General features: G+C 44.0%; 1 protein-coding gene across 1 annotated transcript in view; it reads right to left on the bottom strand.

Moving 5' to 3' along the window:
* Nucleotides 1-21,924, bottom strand: part of LOC107188197 (fat-like cadherin-related tumor suppressor homolog) — a 61,263-nt gene that overhangs the window by 6,372 nt on the left and 32,967 nt on the right. Inside the window, exons 4-17 of the mRNA XM_015576452.1 lie at nucleotides 20,380-20,535; nucleotides 17,145-17,255; nucleotides 14,967-15,119; nucleotides 14,063-14,276; nucleotides 11,840-13,400; nucleotides 10,206-10,776; nucleotides 9,536-9,707; nucleotides 9,226-9,450; nucleotides 7,699-7,722; nucleotides 4,509-4,745; nucleotides 2,989-4,041; nucleotides 1,927-2,570; nucleotides 440-1,837; nucleotides 100-237 (exon numbers count right to left, since the gene is read on the bottom strand). Of these exons, the coding sequence (XP_015431938.1) occupies nucleotides 100-237; nucleotides 440-1,837; nucleotides 1,927-2,570; nucleotides 2,989-4,041; nucleotides 4,509-4,745; nucleotides 7,699-7,722; nucleotides 9,226-9,450; nucleotides 9,536-9,707; nucleotides 10,206-10,776; nucleotides 11,840-13,400; nucleotides 14,063-14,276; nucleotides 14,967-15,119; nucleotides 17,145-17,255; nucleotides 20,380-20,535 (6,657 nt within the window). The remainder of the gene's footprint in view (nucleotides 1-99; nucleotides 238-439; nucleotides 1,838-1,926; nucleotides 2,571-2,988; nucleotides 4,042-4,508; nucleotides 4,746-7,698; nucleotides 7,723-9,225; nucleotides 9,451-9,535; nucleotides 9,708-10,205; nucleotides 10,777-11,839; nucleotides 13,401-14,062; nucleotides 14,277-14,966; nucleotides 15,120-17,144; nucleotides 17,256-20,379; nucleotides 20,536-21,924) is intronic.

The following is a 21,924-nucleotide window of genomic DNA, read 5'->3' as shown; positions in this document are numbered from 1 at the left end:
CACTGAATGGTTCTGAAAATAAGAACACTAATTTGCGTTCGTAAATGGCTTCTCAAAAAGTTAGTTTTAACTTTATTATAGTTTTAAGTTTCCACTTACTTCTTCGCGATCCAGTGGCGCAGCAACGAAAATTTGTCCCGTGTTCTGATCGATCGAGAATTGCTTCTGTCTGTCACCTCGTTCTATGTAGTACGAGACGTTCCCGTTCTCTTCGCTGTCCAAGTCATTCGCAAATACCTGAAACATTACCCACAAATGAAGGTTAAATTGAATGGCCGTTAAATTAAAGAGTAATAAAATATCGAGCTGGACAGAGAAACAATTGTTCAGAGAATGAGGAGTATGAGTAGTGGACAGTAGTTAGGGATGAGTGGTCAGTTTTGAGAAAGAGCAGAAAGTAATACCTATGTAATAGATGAGAAAAGTAGTATCTACTAACCTGCGTAACTTTCTCTCCAATCTTGGCGTCCTCCTTTACAGAAGCCCTGTAGGACACTTCGCTGAAGACAGGTGCGTTGTCGTTGCTATCGATCACCGTAATATTCACAGTCGCATGATTACTCAAAGGCGGAATACCACCGTCAATAGCCTGAATAGTCAAAAAGTAATCCCTCGCGCGTTCATAATCCAACTGTTCCGCGATCGTGAGCACGCCGGTTCGCGCGTCAATCTGAAACTTCTTGTGCTCGTTTCCGCCTACGATCGAATAATAAACATCCGCGTTCACTCCAGTATCTTTCGATGTCGCGAGAACCCTGGCCACCTCTGTGCCAACCGCGTAGATCTCTGGCACCTTCGAGAAATAAACCTTGGACGCAAACTCCGGTGGATTGTCATTGATGTCCTGCACATTGAGGATCAGCGAGGTCACGCTCGTCAGCTGTGGTGTCCCCTGGTCCAACGCTTGTATGGTGACGTTGTACATCGCCTTGGTCTCTCTATCCAATGGTTTTCCCAGAGTGACTATACCGCTGTCCGCGGCTACATGGAAATGACCGTCAGCGGAATCGATGAACTCGTATCTGATCTTCCGATTAATGCCAATGTCGTCGTCGGTGGCGTGTACCTTGGTCACCAAGGTGCCTACCTCGACGTCTTCCTTCAGCGTGGCGCTGTACGTTTGCATGGTGAATTTCGGGGCGTTATCGTTCAGATCGGATATCAAGATCTCTAACTGGGACGAGCACTCCCAAGATGGCTTATCACGGTCCTGTACATGAGCGGTGAGAGAGTATTTCGCTTGGCTTTCACGATCCAGCTGACCGACGGTCTTCAGGACGCCAGTCTCCTTGTCCAGGGAGAATTTGTCATTATTGTCGCCGGTTAAATAGAAACGTAGTTTAGCGTTGGGCTCGTCGTCGTAATCGGTGGCCAATACGGTCAGGATGTAGGTACCCGGGTGCGATCCCTCCGATAGGATCTCTCTATAACGATATCTGAGGCAATACGGTGGATTGTCGTTTACATCGAGAACTTGAACGGTTACTCGGGTCTTGAAGACATATTTCCCGTCGGTTCCCACGATTTCGAGCTCGTAACGATCGATAGTTTCCCGGTCCAGGGACTTTGCCACGTATACCTCGCCGGTCGATCGTATCTGAAACTGCGATCTCGAGTCCCCGGAAGTTATGTAGAATTCGATCGGTGTGTTGACGTCCGAATCCTTGTCGACCGTGACCAGCTTGACCACCACCGTTCCTGGTAGAGCGTCCTCGTCCACGGTGGCTTTGTAGCGATCGTCGACGAACGCTGGAGCGTTGTCGTTGTAGTCCTTGAGCTTCACGTGAACGGACGTTCTGGCGAAATGTTTTGGGCTTCCGTTGTCTGTGGCGACCACCTGATGAAAGAAGAAGAGAAGTTCATGTTAAGTATTAATTAGACTAGGTTAAACTACAAATATTGTTGCAGATATCTTTCGATGCCTACTTGGAACTTATACTCCGGTTGTTTTTCTTTGTCAAGCTGCACCAATGTTGATATCCAACCAGTGTAAGCGTCCACCGCGAAGACATTCGCCAGTTCGCCTATATCCGAGCCAAACGAATAACGAACCTCCCCGTTGCTTCCCAGATCGTCGTCGTGCGCGATTATTTTTAGAATCGACGTTCCCTCCTCTATGTTCTCCGCCAAACTGATGCTATAGGGGTTGCTCTCGAACTGCGGCGCGTGATCATTTTCATCTAACACTTGGAGGGATATCTCCGCGAGGGCTGTTAACGGGGGACTGGAATCAGTTTCAGCGAGGACCCCGATCAGATGGCTATCTTTCAATTCCCGGTCCAGCGGTCTCGCAAGTGTGATTTGACCGTGGGAGTCGATCGTGAATTGAGGCGAATTCTCGTCCCCGGAAACGATTCTGTAAGACACAGTGCTGTTGGTCACGGTTCTTAGCCTCGTTATCGGCGTGCCGACGGCGGACGCCTCTGATATGAAGAATTTATCCTCTTTTCTCTCGAACAGAGGGGGAATGTCTTGCGTGCCCATGATGTAGACGCTGAGAGGAACGTCCGCGTGATGTGTCGTTGTTCCTTTGTCTTCTGCTCGGATGAACATTTCGAACAATTGATTTTCTGAAATACAATAAGTGGAGCAATTGAATATATCATTAGACACAGAATAAATCTATCTGTTCAAGCAGGAGACTTTGAAAACTTTCTATTATTAATACACGAACATTGGAAATAGAAATACTATATAAAATACATTTGCTTTTGATTTGAAGAGAACTAATTTTAATAAATGCTGAAAGTGGCGTCCATCAATTTCGATACATTTTTGCATTAATCCTTCTATCGTAATTATTTTATTATTTAAATGTACTCTTATACATTTGTGGACTTTTCGTACTTAAACATGAAGGTCACACTATTATAGGTTATTGGATGGGTCTTGATCTGAACTATTACGCCACGCTGATAATATTATGTAGTCCCATTTAAAATCTCACGTTACGTAGGACACCCTGTATAATTCAAAGTTAACACTCACCCCACGGTATACCACTCTTTTGCAGGAACAGCGACCCGGTATTCGGATTTATACCGAACAGAGTCTTCGCCTCCGACGTCTGTGGCTCGTATATCGAGTAAACGATCCTCGCGGCGTCATCCTCATCGGCGTCCTGAGCCTTCACCTTCATAAACGGAGTATTCAACGTCAAATTCCCGTGTATACTAGCTTTGTACTCTCTCAGAAGAAACATGGGCGAGTTATCATTTTCATCGCCAACCTTGACCCTGACCATCACGAATCCCGATCTACCACCTCCATCGGTAGCCATCACCGGTATCTCGTACAGCTTCTGTTCCTCCCGGTCCAATTTCTTTCTCGTAACGATCTCGCCGGTCAATCGATTTATATCGAAGATCTCTTTCATCATATTCGAGGCGATCGTGTATATCACCGTGCCGTAGTCACCAAAATCCTCATCTGTAGCGATCACACTGGTCACCAGACGGCCAGGCATTTGATTTTCGAAAACCGTGACCTCGACCACAGGGTTCGGGAACTTTGGATTGTGCCTGTTCGCGGGCAATATCTCGATCTTCACGCGGGTGAAACTCGTGTATACGTTGTCGGTCACCGACACGTTCAGCATGCTGAGCTTCTTCTCGCCGAAGTTCTGCATGTTGATCAACGAAATGATCCCTGTCGACTGGTCGATGTTGTACGTTTGTTGCTCATTGCCACCCACGATCGTGTACGTAAGCTTCTCGTCGACGTAATCGGGATCGCTCGCGGACACCACCGTCACGAATTGACCTCTTTCCGCGTGCTCGGATAGGGAACACGTGTACGAGGGCTGCTCGAACTTGGGTGGGTTGTCGTTCATGTCGATGACGGTCACCCACACGTGCGCGGTGCTCGAGAGACTCGGCATGCCGCGATCGATCGCGATCACCGTGAAGTGGTGGGACTCGTGCGACTCGTGGTCCAACGATCTTTTCAGGAATATCACACCCTCCTCTGGATCGATGTGAAAAAGATCTGTGCTGTTCTCCGTGTCGTTTTGGATCGCGTAACGGACCTGCTGGTTTATTCCTACGCGAGAAAGAGTAACTTTGTTATGGTAAAAAAAAAGAATGATCAAATTGGTATAATAATAAGTATGTTCAGTCACTCCATCAGCATTAAAGAATTCGTTTCATTGCATTGTCAATAATTAATATTATCGTTTGTTTTCATTTTTATGTACGTCCTTCTCTTGTGATAACTTTTATACTAAAGGGTATTTATTCAAAAAAGGGTTAAAATACTACAGCGTGCATAGTATACCACATAATAATATATTTTCAGCTTCAACTTTCATTAACAAGGGGGCCCATAACGATCATTACAATAACATTAATCATGCTGGGGGCACGAAGGGACATCCACGCCGTTAGTTACGAGACGAATTTCGTGGTCTCCACCCCTCGACATTAATTAGAAGTTTAAGGAGGCGTTCAACCGGATCCACGGAACGAATCTTCGGTGCCTTTTTGCAACACAATTTATTGTGTACTCACCGGTGTCGTTGTCCCTCGAGCTGACTTTCAGCACAGAAGTGCCGAACGAGGCCGCCTCCGACACGGATATGTTGTACGAGTCCTGAGTGAATTCCGGCGGGCAATCGTTCACGTCTAGCACGAGAATGCTGACCAGCACCTCGGCGTAGACGCCGGACACGCTGTCAGTCGCGCGGACCGTCAGCTCGTATTGTTTCTTCTGTTCGTAATCCAGCTCATCCACCACATAGATTACACCTGATTTATTGAAGAGAAGATTGTAGACCCAAAAGCACTCTATGCAGGCGTAGCGTCCACAAAGCCGAGAAACTGTCCTTTCGATGTATTTCTCCCGTGCTCGCGCGTGTTTTCTTATGAGAACGACGGGGACAATATGACCGAGGCTCCGATCGAATGAACTTGGACGAAAGCGAGGCACAGTTTATCGATGTCCACGGACACGTCTGAATGACGTGTGTTATACAGTGTGAACCACGAATCGTGATCAGTAGAGATTACTCTGTTATTAGCAGTCCGATCGAAAATGTTTTTATCAGGTATTGCATGGTTTCAATAGAGCTTTAATCTTCAACTTCTTTTTTTTATGAGTTTTCAAGGTCACCGTCAATTTCCTTTCAAAAATTCAATTAAAAAAAGTAACACATGTTATTTTAGGATACTTACCGAATTCGTCTTGAAATCCTCTAACAGATAGGCGTGAAAAAATTAAAGGTGTATACGCAAAAAATTGAAGGTGACCTTGAGAAATTATAAAAAAAAACAGTTGACAAAAAATTTGCTATAATCACGTTAAAGTTCTCTTGAAATCATGCTATACCTGATGAAAACATTTTCGATCGGACTGCTAATGACAGGGTAATCTCTACTGATCACGGTTCGTGGTTCACCCTGTATACTTCGAGGGGGGACAGTGTGATTTTGGGGATGGTACACGGAGAGTTGCTCGGTTTCGCGGACACCAAGGGACAACTGGGGTGAATGCAAGTCACGTAGTAAACATGTTTGTATAAGACGTTCGAGAATGAATCTGCGAATGCTACACGGAATATGTCTCTGCACTTATGAACATGACCGTGCCGACACGCCGATTAACAGGTTGACTTGGGATTGAGTTTAGCCATCTACTGACCGAATCAAGTTCTACGAAGGAAACGGAACACCTTTGAGGTGTACTGCGGCAATAAACATTTTCTAGAATTAGTGGTAGAGATGCTGCGAACTACCTCTTGAGACCATCTTACTAAATTATCGAGACTATTTAATTATTAACCCTTTAACACCCAAACCGTTAAATCGTCATTTGAAAATGTTGAAGTTGAAATTATTGATATCAAAGAGACACATCCTTTTCATATTTATTTTTTTATTCATTTTTGGAGGGAATATTTAAATTTCTCGACTGACAACGAGAAGATCGTCATCACGTGTCTGACTCGATGTTATAAGGCAAGGGGTTAATTCAATAATACAACTAGGATCCATGCGTCAAACAAGACGATCTCAATTAAACTGGGAGTTACCACAGTCAACCTGTTAAGAGGAACAAAAGTTCCTTTACCTTTCCTTAGCAGTAAGCTTTATTCCCATTTGTGCAACGCCAAATGCAATACATACACCCTTTCGATGTTTAATAATTTTTATTTCTATCTTCGGTTGCTGAAATGGGAACGCAGCTCGTTCGAGGTGCGTATGTTCGTTCCTAACAGGGGCGCGACGTAAGGTGCAAACGCGTCATGCGAGAGCAGAGTGAAGCTGCAAAAACCTCGGGCGTTAAATAAAAAAGAAAAAAAAAGAGATGGAAGTGCGCAGACGATATGACTATTGTTCGAGACAACATCTCATGATAAATTACTGCGGCCAGAACTGTTCTAAGGTAACAACATATCGCGTGTTTAAGCAACACTGTGCTCCAAGCCCGTTTTCCACAGCTCCGTCTCGCTTTCTATGAGATAATGAGACCGGTTCGAGTTACGGTCGAAGGGGGGTGGGTGGGAAACGGTGAATAAAAAGTAAGAGTATATATGTATATGCTCGTGGAACAAAGTGCACGACCAAAGCGTTTTTTTCTTTCTGTCCGGTTGGAAAGGAGTGTCAGGGTTATAGCATGCCGTTAAATGTTGCATTGTTATTAACGATCGAAACCGTCCCCTTTCGTTTCACGGGTTCGTGCAACGTGCTGCGATCGATGGTGAGTGGTGTTAGATAGTCCCGAAGAACTGGATGCGTGTGAGTAGATGCAGAAGCCAAATAAGAGAACCAGAGGCCTTTAGACCTGCCAGTTTTGGACGATGCGTGTTAATAGCGTTATTGCTTCCTCGAAGGTGTCGTTATTCAAAATTTGTCGAGGTACTTTGTCGCGAAACGGTATACTACAATTGATTTTCTCGTATCGTGAATACTATAGGGGGATGAAACGATAATTTCAGACTTCCAAAGAATGTACAATAATTTAGTGGTAGTGTTTATTTGAAAGAATAGCTATGGAAATCCAAATGTAAATTTTGTAACACTACCTTTGTATTACAATTCCATTCTGGATACTCATCTTCACAGTTTCCGAATATTACATTTTTGGAAGTACTTCGGTTTGTTTGAAGTGTCCATTACCAACATTAATCTTAAACAACATATACTTCGGTAACAGACAGAACAGTTTCGCTAATTGTTTGTCGGAAGACTCCGCGCGGAACCAAGAATATTATTCACTGGTTACAAGAGTTTTCCGCGGGAATTTCAATTTCATTAATTACCCGGTCGTAGCAGTCGCACACAGACTGTACGGCCGCTAATTCCAATTAAATTCTCGTGGCAACGTTTCCGTCATCGTTATTATTCGCGGGGATAAAGGTGGGTACCGATATTAACAAGGCTTGAATAACGATCGTTATTTCGCACGGGATACCACGTTTGCTCGAAACATATTCTGTTATTCGTGCAACAACATTCGCCACCGCGTCGCGAGTCACGATTCGAATTCTTCGGATTAGCGACATTGATGAACGTTCTCGTGCGACGGGCCCCGCTCGCGTACGATCGTTTCGGGTGTTAACCTTCGAGTCGTGCATGAAGAAAAATAGAAAAGAAACGAAACAAAAAAAGAAACGTGAGAGAACCAATAGAGTAGTGCAGTAGCCAGTGTGAACGGTGCAACACAGCAGACGGATAGAACTAGTACTGTTTTTATACTCACAAGGACCATTGTTACTGTCGGGGGCTGCGAAACAGGGAGATACAACAAAACTTTAATTTCTAGTTCAAAATCAGATAAAGCATTCGTATAAAAAAAAAAAAAGAAAAGAATACAATCGTTGGGAGAGACAGGGTGAAGATAGGAGACCGATGTCTACCCGTTGAAGTATCAATTTTTTAATGGGGAAAGGATCCCGGATTACGAACAACGTGTTTCAATAATTTGCTAAATAGTATCAGTCGACGTAACCGTGATCGATTATCGAACCGTAACCAATTCAACGGTGTACGTAGACCTCGCAGCTTGTGTGTTACGTGCGATCCATTCCAAACATCCCCATTTCGCTACTGTCTCACCACTACACCGTTTACATGATTAGAGAATTTAGTCACCGAATACCATGTACAGTGGGAAAACCGATAATCATTCGCCGATACAGAATACGCTCGTTAAGGTGGCTCGACTCGGTAACTCGATAGTGTGAAAACGCTATCGCGAGTGATCCACACGACCGAATTGAAGTGAAAAAAAAAAACAATACCGTTCGCGGGGGCACACGCTCGAATTCGGGATTGAATTCGGGATGTAGTCACTAGTCGATCGCACGTTTGCGTGTCGAGTAGAAAACACGCGTTCGTAAGACTATCGGAGAGCTTGCCAGAGATAACGTTCTCTTGAAATGAAAGTGTACAAATATGGATCACCTTATTTTGAAAAGTAAATGTTACTTCGGGGAGAATAGTTTTGACAATATTACGTTTTATAGTGAACTTTAGATACTCTTCTGAGAAGGTATTGTTATAAAAGGGTCGTTTAATAGGTTATATCCACTTAAATTACGGTAAGTTTCAGTACCAAAAGGTTATCTAAAGGTCAACACGTCATAAATGGCCGAGGTTCCCCTTCGATTTTCTATAGCAATATTCCATATACACACAAAGTGGTATCTGAAGAAACAATGTCTTCTAGTTAGTATTTTTCCGTTCTGCAAGAATAGCTGTTCGAAAGGTCATTTGAAGGTTAACGTATTATAAATGTCTCAACTTTGCTGTCCATCAGCTACAATATTAGTCTAAACACATAAATGTCATGATCAAAACATTGGAAATATAAGTGTGTCCCAAAATAGTTGGAAGTCCTTCAAAGGGGTGACTACTGGGGTGATTTGAAACAACTTCTTAGCGAAAGAGTTCTTCGAGCTTTTATTAGCGAGATATCTACCGCGTAGCCAACGTTAACACCTCAGGAATCACCCCTTTCAAGAACTTGCACCTATTTTGGGACATCCTTACTTTTCAATATCGAGTGACCCACCATTGTACACTTTCACTGACGTCATTGCTTCGTATGGAACGATGTGTAGTTTCAAGATAAAACAGAAACAAACAAACTCTTAACTTCGAAAACCCTTACTGAATCCTTTGACACGCGAGTCGCTGCAAATTACATCGTTCCATAGCAAGGAGTTCACTACGCGTTTAACCCAATTCGTTCGAAAAACCGCGCGACGGACGGTTTCACGCTCACCTGTATTGAAGTCCAGGGCAAACTCTTCGAAATCGTTGCCCTTCGTTATGCTGTATATGAGCTTCCGGTTCAGAGGTGACTCAGCCTGAATGGACAAAGCCAGTGGGGAGTGCACCTCGATACTCTCCAGCACGCTGTCCGTGTAAAATTGCTTGTCGAACACTGGCATCGAGCGATCTATCACCTTCACGTTCACCGGCACCTCGATCGAGCAAGGTGTTGTACCTGAAATAATGGTCGAATCTTGTGAATAAAAAATTTCGTCGGACTGTAAACGACGTGAATGGTGTTCGGGATGGATTGCGCTTACCGCCGTCGTACGCAGCGATCGTGAGCTGATATTCGCGATTGTGACCCTCCAGATTCTGCTTCAGAGTGATCTCCCCGGTCTTCCGGCACACTTTGAACAATTCTCCGTGACCTTTCTTCAATTCGTACCGAACTTCGCCGTTGTCACCGCTGTCCATGTCCACTGCGTGCACCTGTGTGATGAATAAGTGTAAGGATGATATACAGGTGGGGTAATAAAACGGGTAATATAAACAGTCAGACGAAATTTATTCAGACTACAGTCTACCCTAATGGGGTTTAGCACAGTGATAGAGCTTGGAATTCCGAAGCCAATGATATTTGTTTCAGCTGCAGATAATCATTAGTTTATGAAATATTTAATGTTCAGTGCCTTCGAACACATCGAGAATTTACCGTAAACTAAACGGAAGTCATTCACAGTTCGCTTTTCAGAAACATCTCTCATTCAGCTCCAATCATACCCACGACCGATCTATATTAAATTCTCCCACGTGCCACATAACTGACTCCATTTTGAATTCCCGTTAGATATTCGAAAGAATCAACTAAACGGGGTTTCTGAAACCCGACAGAATCTAGACCATCCGTTTACTTCACCATTAAGTCAGACTATCGACAGATTCTGCCACTCTAAATTTATTAACGTTGAATAACTGAAGTTCACTTACTTTCGTGATAACTGCGCCCTTCTGAGCGTCGACCGAGACCACCGAGTAATATGGTAGATTGACGAACATCGGGCAATTGTCGTTGATGTCCAGTATGGTGACGTTAACGATCACGTGCGCGACCCTCGGCTTCTCCCTGTCCGGCATCTGGCTCTTCGCCTCCACGATCAGCTCGTAATGGTCGCAAACTTCACGGTCGAATCGAATCCCCGTGGTGCGGATCGCGCCGGACGTCGATCCAATTACAAACATGTCCGTCGGGTTCAGTATACCGAAGACAATGTGCTCGTTCAGAGCGCTCCCGAGAACGTTCACGACCGCGACGGTCGTGATACGCGTCGAGTTCTCCGGGATCGTTCCCTCGTACACGTCCTGCTGGAACACCAGACCCGAGTTCTCCGACTTCTCGACCAACACATTTACCTGGGCGACGCTCGAGTACTTCCCGTCGGAGACACGAACACGTAGCAGGTAAGTTTTCTTCATACGTTCCGGATTATAAACCGTGATGATGCCAGTCTGAGCGCCTATGTCGAACGTGTGCCCCTTGTTCCCGTCGATGATATCGTACCTGAAGAGAAAGGGCACCGTAAAGAAAGGGTTGGAAGCACTACTCGTACTAGTATATTAAAGGAACGTTTATCGTCCATGAAAAGGGTGGATTAGTGATTGAATGGTCAATTTACAAAATAAAATTTTTGATCGTTATTCTGCGTGTTCGATGTAATTTAATACTGAGCGAACTATTGGCTGCGAACAAGATGGTTCTTCTGTAAAATATTAGAGGAAGTTATTGATGTTATATTATACGCTGATATATTATATATTATATACAGGGTGAGTCATCTAAAATTTTTATTTGACATATCTGCGGTGTTTTTAGTGATACGAAAAAATGTGTAAGAGACACAATGTTTCTTCAGTGGGTCAATTATTGTGATGTGGTTGGTCTATTTAAATGTGAGTGACAATTGTCAAAGGTTTGATTTTATTGGTCATAAGGTGATAGTTATGCTATAATATTATGTCTGTATGGTTAATACTTCCATCGGAACGAAATAATTTGCAAATGAAAAACAGGGAACGAACACCTATGTAAATGTCTCGGCTCCCCTACGGAACAAGTGGGCAGGAATTTTCTTCCGGCACGGACAGAATAAACGCGGCCGTGTATCAACCGGAGATCGTACAAATTTCATGCAACAATTATAATGGTAAATGAATGCTAACGAAGGTACCCGTGCGAGGGCATAAATATGAATAAGCTTTTTAAAACCAGCATAAATATAGGGAGGAGCATACACTATCGTACAGAAAGTTTCGCGTCGGTAGCATATTTTGAAAACTTCGACAATTTGTTGAACTATTTATCCCTATTTTATATAAATGATCACTGGTCTAGGGATCAATTCATATTTTAATACATTAATGTACAAAGACAGAAATTTATATTTCCCTTGCAAAGTTTCTCCTATCAGAAATTATAAATGTGTAAAGTCCGTAGTTTAACAATCCCCAATCGATCAACAGTCGTACATTAAGGGTTAATAATTCAAATCAGGGACTAATCCTAAGCAGATCCATCATCTTGTTAGCACTAAAAAACACACTTGAAAAAATAAGATTTTGCGTACCTGAGCGGGACACCTTCGGAGCTGTCAGGATCTACAGCGCTGACTTTGACAACCGCGACATTTTTGTAGGTAGGCAACAGTAGGGTGGTGTTGTAATCGTTCTCCAGGAACTTGGGTGGACAGTCGTTCACATCGGTGACGATTATCACCACCTTGGCAGTGGTCTCGGACGAGAGTTTCGGCTTCCCCAAATCGGACACTTTCACGTGAAACGAGAATTTGGGTATGCTTTCGTGATCCAGTATCATCACGGTCCTAATAGCGCCGGTGCTAGAGTCGATGTGAAAGTACTTCCGCGGCAGATCCTCCACAATATCGTAATTTAAGAGTGCGTTCAACTCTGAGTCAGCATCTTCAGCCTTTATCACCAACGGTATACTGGCATTAGTCAGTACCAAGGATCCTATGCTAGCTCCTTCGCTGATTTCGCCGCTGTACGTGGCTTGCAGAAAGCTTGGAGCATTGTCATTCCGATCGAGAACATGGACGATCACGTTGCTGGTAGCCCTGGCGCCAGCCATGTTGGTAGCGGCCACCGTCAGGTTGTAAAACTTCGTTTTCTCGTAGTCCAGTTCATTCTTGATCACTATGATGCCTGTGCTAGGGTTCACGAAGAACGTGTCGTCCTTATTCCCATCGACGAGCTCGAACTGTAACGAGGAGGTACTTCTTGCCTCTACGTGCTTCACGTAGGTACCTAACTGTTGGTTCTCATAAATCTCCGCGGACAGTTCCTTTTGGATGAAACGAGGCGGGGCATTGTCGGCCATGGTGACCATTACGTGGACTGGAACGGTGTTGGTCAACGCTGGAGAACCGTGATCCGTGGCCTTCACTAGCAATATATACTCCGACGAGATGCTCAGATCAAGTTCACGAGCTACTCGGATGAGACCAAGTTCGGGATCAATGGAGAACATGTTCCCCACGTTTCCAGATGTGATGGAGTACGTGATCCTTGCGTTTTCGCCTCTGTCCCTGTCGATGGCGTAGACTTGGACCACAGCAGCGCCTATCGGTGATGTTTCGAACACCTTTCCTTGAATGATCTCGCTGGTGAACTCCGGGGCGTGGTCGTTGTGATCGTGAACAGTTACTATCACTCGGGCGTAGTTCCGTTTAGCCGGTGTACCTTGGTCCTTCACCATCACGGTCAGCACATGTTCCTCGATTGTCTCTCGATCCAGAACCTCGTTCAAGGTCACGGTTCCGGTCACAGAGTCCACGCGAAAGATCTCCAAAGACGCCTGATTCTGGGCAGCATGAAGGCTGTAGAAGACCTTCTTGTCCTCGTCCTCGTCGGTCGCGTGCAACTGCAAAATCCTCTCGCCCTTCTCGACGTTCTCCGAGATGTCCACGTGATAGGTGCCCTCCGTGAACTCCGGCCTGTGATCGTTGATATCGATCACCGTGACCAGCAGCTGCGTCACAGCCGTGTGCACGCTATCCGTCACGCCGATCGTGAGATTGTAGAAGTTCTGCGTCTCCCAGTCGAGCCTCTTCGCCAGCAGCACGTTACCGTTGTCCCGGCCGATGAAGAATTCGTCCCGCTTGTCGCCGTCTGGAACCCGGTATTAGACGTTTTCACGGATATTATACGCGGTCGATGTATTTCCGCGACCAATGACGTTGGTCACGATGCTTTTTGTACTCTAATCCACTTGGTGAACAGAGTCTATATTTGACATCACCACTTTCTTGTAACGTTTGATCGAGTAATTATTGTATACACATTCATTTGATAACATTCTACTAAAATTGAAGTTGAATTACAGATATTACTTTATGGGTACTATAGAATATTTTCTTTAGGGTGGAATTTATCTCGGAACGAGTGCACAAGAAAATTCGTAGAACCGTCGAAGTAACGCGTCAAAGTTCTCAAGCACTCGCTTTACCCGAGAAATGGTACAATTTTGATCACAGGAATGTACACACGAGTGTACGTCTAACAGGCCGGAGCCATTTGGCGGCGGGAACTTAAACCGCCGTCTGGGATCCACCCTCGAAACTTTCCGTGCTTCGATCCCTCCCCTTCGCTCGGGAAAACGTTAGTCGTGCCTTCGGTCGGTTCAGATTGCACGAATGTGTGTACCGAAACGAGGGGAATATTTCGCCAATTAAAGACGAGACACCGTGAAACCTAATGAAGCCCACACACCAACCCAATTTCCAGCGGATACATTCGGTCGCGCGGGTTGGTCTTACTCGCTGTGTACTCACCGAGGATATCGTACCACAAGGAGTCGCCGTCTTTGTCCGTGGCTTGTACCAACGCGACGAGGAAACCCACTTCGTCGCTCTCCGTGACTTCGACGCTTTGATTGTTCGTCTTGAAGACCGGCGGGTTCTCCGATTCCTTTGGTACCTCGACAACTTGCACGGATACCCGTGTTTGATGACTGCGCTGCGGCTCGCCGCTGTCTGCGGCCCTTATCTGCCAGACAGAAACCGTAACACGGGGGTAAGTTATACGGGAACTGAAATTGTATCAAAACCGCTGGCTGCTCCGGATCGACCGTGAATTATGACCTATCGGAGCGTTTGGGAGAGCTTATTACGATACGTCGGGAAAGTTTGTACGACTGTTTACAATATAGGGAAGTGTGCTGAGCCAATAAGAACTACTATCTGAAATAACTTTTTATATCGAATGGACACAATTTGATTTTCTTACATCTTATTTTTTTTAGATATCAAGGTGACCTCGAGTTTTTTCAAAGTCAATGAATCTTCTTTTTAATACCATGTTGTTGTTGAAGGAAGGACGAATTAGACGACTTATAGAATAAAGACCTTCATTAGGTATTAATTTTGACAATACCGTTTTAACATTTTGCTCGATTTTGAGGGTTAAGGTCAACTTAAAGTCATCATGCTATACGTGGCTGAATTCGTTCTTCCATCGATAACAACGTGGTATTAAAAAGAAGATACATTGACCTTGAAAAAACTCAACTTAACCTTGATATCTCAAAAAAAAAAATAAGATATAAAAAAATCAACCAAAATATAAAAAAAAAAAACCAACGACACAAGAATCGACGGAATATATCGTTGTCTTTTCTTCTGCGGAGGAGTAGGATCCGATTTAGTTAGACAAATCCGTAAGTTACAATCCACTCACCATCATCTCGTATTCCTGTCCAGCCTCGAAGCCCCGTTGCGAGTACACCATCCCCGTGGCTGGATGGATTTTGAACTTGCCCTTGCCCCGACCGCCCTTGATGCTGTACTGGATTTTTCCATTATCGCCGATGTCTTTATCATTCGCGAGAACCTAACGTACAGGTAACAGAAATATATTAGAGTTACGTGTCTCTCGATGCCTCCATTTCGTCGTCTGTACTCACTCTCTACTAACAATAACGTTACACGACACAAAAGAGACATTGGTATCGTGCGCGGCCGTCACAGCTCTGTGTCGAATAAAAAAGAACAAGAGAAAAGAAATTCTGAAAAATTCGCAAGATTCAAGCCCGTTTCTAAAATTCCCATTGCAACGCGAAATCCCTCATGAAATGCTCGATAACGATGATTATATATACTCTGGAAGAATCTTCGTTCAAACGTTTTCGAATTAACGAAAATAACGCGTCTACCATCGACGAATGAAACTCTAATTAGGAAAGTCTAATTAACCAGAAAGGTAAAAAAACAAGTAAACATTCTTTCTAATATTCCTCGATTCGTTCTGGACTCCCTCAGGAAGTAATCGTCAAACATGGCGCTCGTGGCCTCGAAGCGTGGCATTCATTACACAGTCGACATCATGCGGCTCGCGAAAATTGAAAAAATAAAAAGGAAAAAGAGGAAACCAGAGGAGGAGACCAGCTGGATCCTCCTGTCGAATATCGATCTGCGTTAAAGCGTACTAAACCACGGGCCTCGCCTGTCCAATGCGCCATCGAATATATCGAGTGCACACTGTTTCTTCTACCACAGCACGCTTTTTTTTCCATGTGCTGGTCTCTATTATGCACTCGAGTCTTATGACTCCCAATGCTCGTGCTGTTAGATCGGTTGCTTGACATTCTATTTGATCACTCAATTATTTAGGTCATCCCACAGGCAATCTGCTATTTGATGTTTGAGAGTGTTGGTGGTAGGTACTTGATAAAAAATGGTGGTCGATGTTCTTTGATTAGTAGTATTGGATTTAACGAGACCTGTGTAAATTCATTTCCAGTACCGTATACGTTCATTTATTATCTTCTCTACCTGCGTCTTTCAAGTTGTCAGCATCATTATCGATTGCGTTTTCTAGACACAGAATTGTTTCTAATGTCCTGTCGTCGTTGGCAGCGGATACAGATGGCACAAACGCTTCGTCAACGTTGGCAATTATATCCAGTAATTCGTATGATTGTATGCGGTGTCAGAAATGCAGTGTTAACGCCGAAGAAGACAGTACGCGAAATTTTAAGAAGCATGAGAGTGTTTGTGTGTGTGGCTTCGATAGATGTTCGAGAGAAAGGTGCATACGTATAAATAATGGGATGACCTAAAGACAGCGTGTCACATTAATTAGCGTTCAATAGGAAAGAAAACGTCGAACTTGCCGCGAGCGTTCTCTTTCCTTCCCCATCATTCTTCCCTTATACCGCGCGTCATGCTTGTTCTTCCCATCGGGCGAAATCTCGCGGTCCCGAATGTCACGTTCCTTATTATTAGTGACGAGGACAGAACGGAAAAATGCTCAGGCGACAGCCCCGGTACAGACAGAAGGCGAACATTCAAGAACATAATGTGTACACATACAAGACGAACAAAATGGGCGTAATATCACGGATAGAGATCGAGACGAACACATACACAGGGATGATGAAAATGAAACAGCCAAGGATTGCGTACGATGCGATTTCGAAGTGTGTGTCTTCGGAATTTGGAACTGTAATTATTTTTCACAAGGAAGATAGATATTTTAATACATTTGTTTGATTGTACGTGAATTAATTTTGTAGAAACTCACGCATAATCGCTTCGTACGCGGTGTCTAAAGCCGTTGAAAAGGGCTTTGCATCGGGCAGGACAAACAGACGATCGATCAAATAACACGAATGCAAATGGCGATCCTATGAAATGGGCAGCGGGGGTTGCATGAAAGTTGCAGTATCATAATTATAACGTACAGTCCGATATATGATATATATGTATATATACATACATAGAAGCGGTAATAAATCAATGCAAAGAGCTCTCGCGTTAAACTAGCCGAGATCAATTCCGCATTTACTTATGTACGAATTATGCACTCGCGCCACGAGGCGGCGCTTTGTAGTTTACGTGCCAACGGTGTTCTTACCCTGAAGATATGATCTCCTGACAAGCTGTCGGGGCTAAATGTCTCCCAAGTTCCATTCTCTAGTAACGTATCGATCGAGAGGTCGAACTCCCGCGAGCGGTTCCTCGATTTCTGTCGAGAACGAGAGAAGGAAGACTTTTAACAATTCGCACACAGTTCCCGCTAATTCTCGATCGTTCCGTGGCTGCTTTGCTTCCGGCTCGTTTGAAGTGAACACCCCACACTAGTCTTGGGATAGATCGTCTTTTGCGAATGGAAAATTGCCACGAATACATCTCGACTAGGGCTGGTACAAATATTCGAACAATTCGAATACTTGATAGCAAGAGAATTCGAATTTGATATTCGAATATTCGAAGTATTCGAACTATTCGAGTTATTCGAAGTATTCGAGCTATTCGAAGTGATCGAATTTTGAATCTGAACATAATATATTCTTTTACGCTGTATCCTGAAATTCTTTTCATAATAGCCTTTACAATTATTTGTTTTTCAAATTATTATTCGGTACAATAAAAAATGCGATCACTTCATACTATTCGAATATTCAAATATACGAATACTCCGTACCATTCGAATTATTCGAATATACTTACAGCTCTAAGCTCGACGATGCTTTTAAACCTGTCGCTAGAGAGAGCCATCCAGCAAAATTACAACAGATTGTCGACGATTCCAATCGTCCCGCGATCGTTTCAACAGCGAAATGACTCCTGCTTTGATTATAGTTCGTGACCTATGGCCTCCCTCCCTGTTTCCTAACCCTACTTCCTTTTCGTTTCATGTTTCCTTTCTTCCTGCTTTTCTCTATCTTCGAGGGACATCGCACAAGAGATACTTAACCGAGTGACGCAGTGGAATTTCTTGTTTTGAAAAGAAAAGCAACGAGTTGTCCTACGATGCTCGAATGGGATCGCGCGATGATACCAGCTTAAAGCGTGTATACACACACACATACACAATTGCGAGCGAAATTACGGAAACGAGCGGCGGTAACTCGATATTCGGTGAAATCGAATCTGACCCCTCCGACGAAATTCGACACTATGCAGGGGGAAATTATATTAAATATTCGAGGGGGCCTGTTGTGAAAGGTATATCGCTGTTGACATCGGATTAACGAGACCCAAGCCCCCGTTAATATCGTTCATTATCTTATTTCTCTCGCGCTTTCCGAATTATCGTCGAATGTTTGTCAACAACGGAACGATGGCTCTTAACGGGCGCGGTTCTACTCGCAGTTAAACAGCGTTTTCGAATTGGATATCGCGTTTTCCATCGGTTTGAACGTACCGCGTTTAACTCGCGGAGAGTACGAATAATACTATCGTGCACACTTTTGTCACGGGATTATTTCCTCGAAACCGTTAACGGTACCGAAAAATAATTTGCATAAAAATTTAATGGTTTCGAGGGGAAAATAAATAAACAGTTTGTGTAGGTGAACGTGTAAAGTGGCATATGAAGGTCAAATTTCTTTTTGTTTCTTAATCCTCTTACTGCATTTGTCCACCACATTGTCCACCTATTTTATCACTTTAAATGACATCTAAACATTAGAAAAACGATGTCACTGTGATTACTAGTTCGTTATCGCGAGTAAACACATTATTTGCAAAATTCTTTTAAATGTTATAAATAATCTTAAAATGACTATTGGTTCTTGATTTTACGAATAAAAAGTTTTTGTCTTTTTTTACTTTCTTCGACACAGACGGAAGTTTAAAGTGTTCCGCGCGACCGAGGTCAGGATCGATCGACGATTCCCGGCCAGTCGTTCTGACCTAAGGGCTCGTCGTCGCAAAGGGAACTCGTTACCGCGATTTCCGTCAGTCGGGGCCTCCGGAGAAGTCGACGACGCGTGGAACGCGGCACCGGTAACACCGTTTCTATCTCCAGCTCGTAAATCCGTGGAACGACAAGCACGGTGGATTCTCGGCGGGCGAGGGTGTTCGTGCGCTAAATCTCCACCCTTTTACGCCGCGATAGTCACCGACCGGCGGTCGGTCGCTCCGGTTACTTTGATCAGACGTGGGGGATGGGTGGACGACTCGAAGAGGGTGAACCGGGCCGATAACGGGAAAACCGAGGGTTGGGTTATCGCGAGCAATCTCCTCTTTGTGGCTCGTACATATCCAGGCTCCTTTTCCCGCGGTTCGACACACACAAATGCACACGCACACAGTGTTGACACATCGACTTATGTACAGGGGGGTGAAAGGCGTAACGAAATTAAGAAAGATTTCAAGCAATCGGCAACAAATCGGTGGTGGATCGACCTTTTGTATGGAAGCCTCGGTGAATGCAAACTTTTTACTATCTTTACTGGATGGTCGTGTTGTTTTGGATTTTGTATCGTGATAGTAAAAGAGGTAAAGTATGGGCTAGCACTTTTACTTCAGGACTTATTGATAAACGTGTTCAAGATTTTTATGATGTAACATTTAAATGCAGATACTCGTGAAACAGATTTGCTTTATGATATGGAGTTAAAATAAGCTTTTTTATTCCTTGATAACTAGCCCATATTTAGACCCTAGGGTTTGTGTTTGGACCACCTCCCCTATCGTGTGAAGAGAAGGTGGTTAGGATGAGGGTGCTGTTAGATCACTTTTTTGGAAAGAACGTTGATGTTAGGATATCCAATGTTCGATTTAGAACGTTTGTAGGAAGAACTAACTTAAGGAATTGTTAGAGATTACAGCGTTTTCGTTCCGAAAAGATGATCACCAGGTAGAATGGGGTGCACAGAGCCGAGAGAGATTGATGTACTATGATCCGTACAACATTTTATCATTTCGCAAAAGAGAGAATCTGTACTATGAAATGTTGAACCGACTGTGTGCTAGAGAATTCTGCGCAGTCGGACGAAAACAGATTGCTCGATTCAGAAAGCTCAGTTACGATTAGCTCTCGGCTCACGCACGCCTCGTTCTCTAGCATACGTACGTACATCTGGACGTGTATTCCTCTCGCGGGACAAGGGGGGTTTTCTCGACGGGTGTACAGATAATATATACAGCAAGATACAGGGGGATATGCTTCTACGTGGTGTACAAAGAGACAAAGGAGAGAACGAAACGGGACAGAGTCGGTTCTGCCCGTTTCTCGATTTACATCGAGGGGTCGAAGAAAGTGCGGTGTGCCATGTCCCAAATCAGCTAGAAGGTCGGATAGAGTTACGAAGATCGGGGAGAATCGACGGAAAAGGTTGAAGGGAACCGGGGCTACGTACCTGGAACAGGGGTTTGTCGGTCGACGGCGAGGCCGGGATCTGTACGGTGTAGAATTTTTGCTCGAATTCGGGTCCATGATCGTTTATGTCCGCCACCGCGATCACCACGCGGGTCGTCGAAGACAGGGATGGCCTTCCGTCGTCTCTTACCGTCACCTAGAACATTAACATAATTTATTTGGTAATATTTAGACAACACTATTACAGAAAGAAATGGTGAAAATTATGAACTACATACTCCTGAGTATCTGTGATGATTTTTGCTGAAAGAAAGTAGTAAACTCGACTGTTGATGTTTGTCAAGTATCAAATATACGACGACACTATATCATTTTCACCGATCGTATCGCACAGAATACTGACGATTCCTTATCCACTAATGTATCCTTGGAGTGCATTAATATATTACCAAGTGTATCAAGATACCGGTAGCCATACTTTCAAGTATAATCTCCTTCAAAAATAAAAAATACCTATCATCCATTTCTGGCTCAAGATACGAAAACACCACCGACATAAATATCAGGACATTTGTTCCGATAACACGGTACCAGTATCGCTCAAGCTTAATTCTTTCCATTTTATACGCTTTATCTCGACCACTTACACCGTCTATCTTTCCCATAACCGAATTATCACTTTCATTGTCAGAATAGAGGCCAAGAAGAGCTCGTGGCGCGCGTTGCAGAGCCGAATCAAATGGTCCAATCCTCGACTGCTGGCGGAAACGGAAACTCGAGCAAAAGTATGGCACAGCTTCGAGCATGGTAACGCAATATCTCGAAACGTTTCTCGCCGTGTACGAGTTTCCCCTTGACTCTTTTCTTTTATCCCACTTACCGCAGCCGTTACCCTTATCCCCTCCTTCTCCTGCGCGCACTTTCTACCTTCTTCCTGTTGCTGCCACGAAAACCGGAGGTTTTCATGCACGGAGAATATCGCACGTACCATCTCGCGCGAAATCGGCCAGACTGACCGGGTTCGTCCTTTCGATCGTAAATGCTTAAAGGGCCGACGGAATTCTCGTCGGAGACGTCGCCGGGGGGAAAGTTATTCCTCCGACATGGAGAACGTTCCCGCGACGATAAGACTTCCTTTGCCACCTTCTGTCTATTCGAACGAGCTTGCTCTCCCGAATACCATTCTATTCTCGAAATTGACTTGGAAATATTTTTTTTTTATGCTTATCTACGGACGAGCAGGGAAATACTACTAATCACATCGATGTGTGATGTTTTAAATTTACCATGATTAATTAACAATACTTATTTCAAACTTTCAGCAATTTTGTAATGTCTTGTAATATTTATTTATGACCGGGGAGTATATACATGTACAAGGTGCCTCCACAAGTTATGTTCAAGCGGGCATGAGGTGATTCCTAAGAAGACAAGAAAAAATAGGGAATAAAATTCTTTCATTTGAGGCTTCTTTTTCTTTTAGAAGAATATGTAATACTGGTAATTGTAAATTACCTTGTATTAACATATTATAAAAGAAATAGCTGAAGTTACTTATAACTCATATGGACAGTCCACTGTTTTT

This window comes from Dufourea novaeangliae, unplaced genomic scaffold (genome assembly GCF_001272555.1).
Source record: "Dufourea novaeangliae isolate 0120121106 unplaced genomic scaffold, ASM127255v1 scaffold118, whole genome shotgun sequence".
NCBI lineage: Eukaryota > Metazoa > Arthropoda > Insecta > Hymenoptera > Halictidae > Dufourea > Dufourea novaeangliae.
Note: the sequence above shows the minus strand (reverse complement) of the source record. Positions and strands in the feature narration are given on the sequence as shown.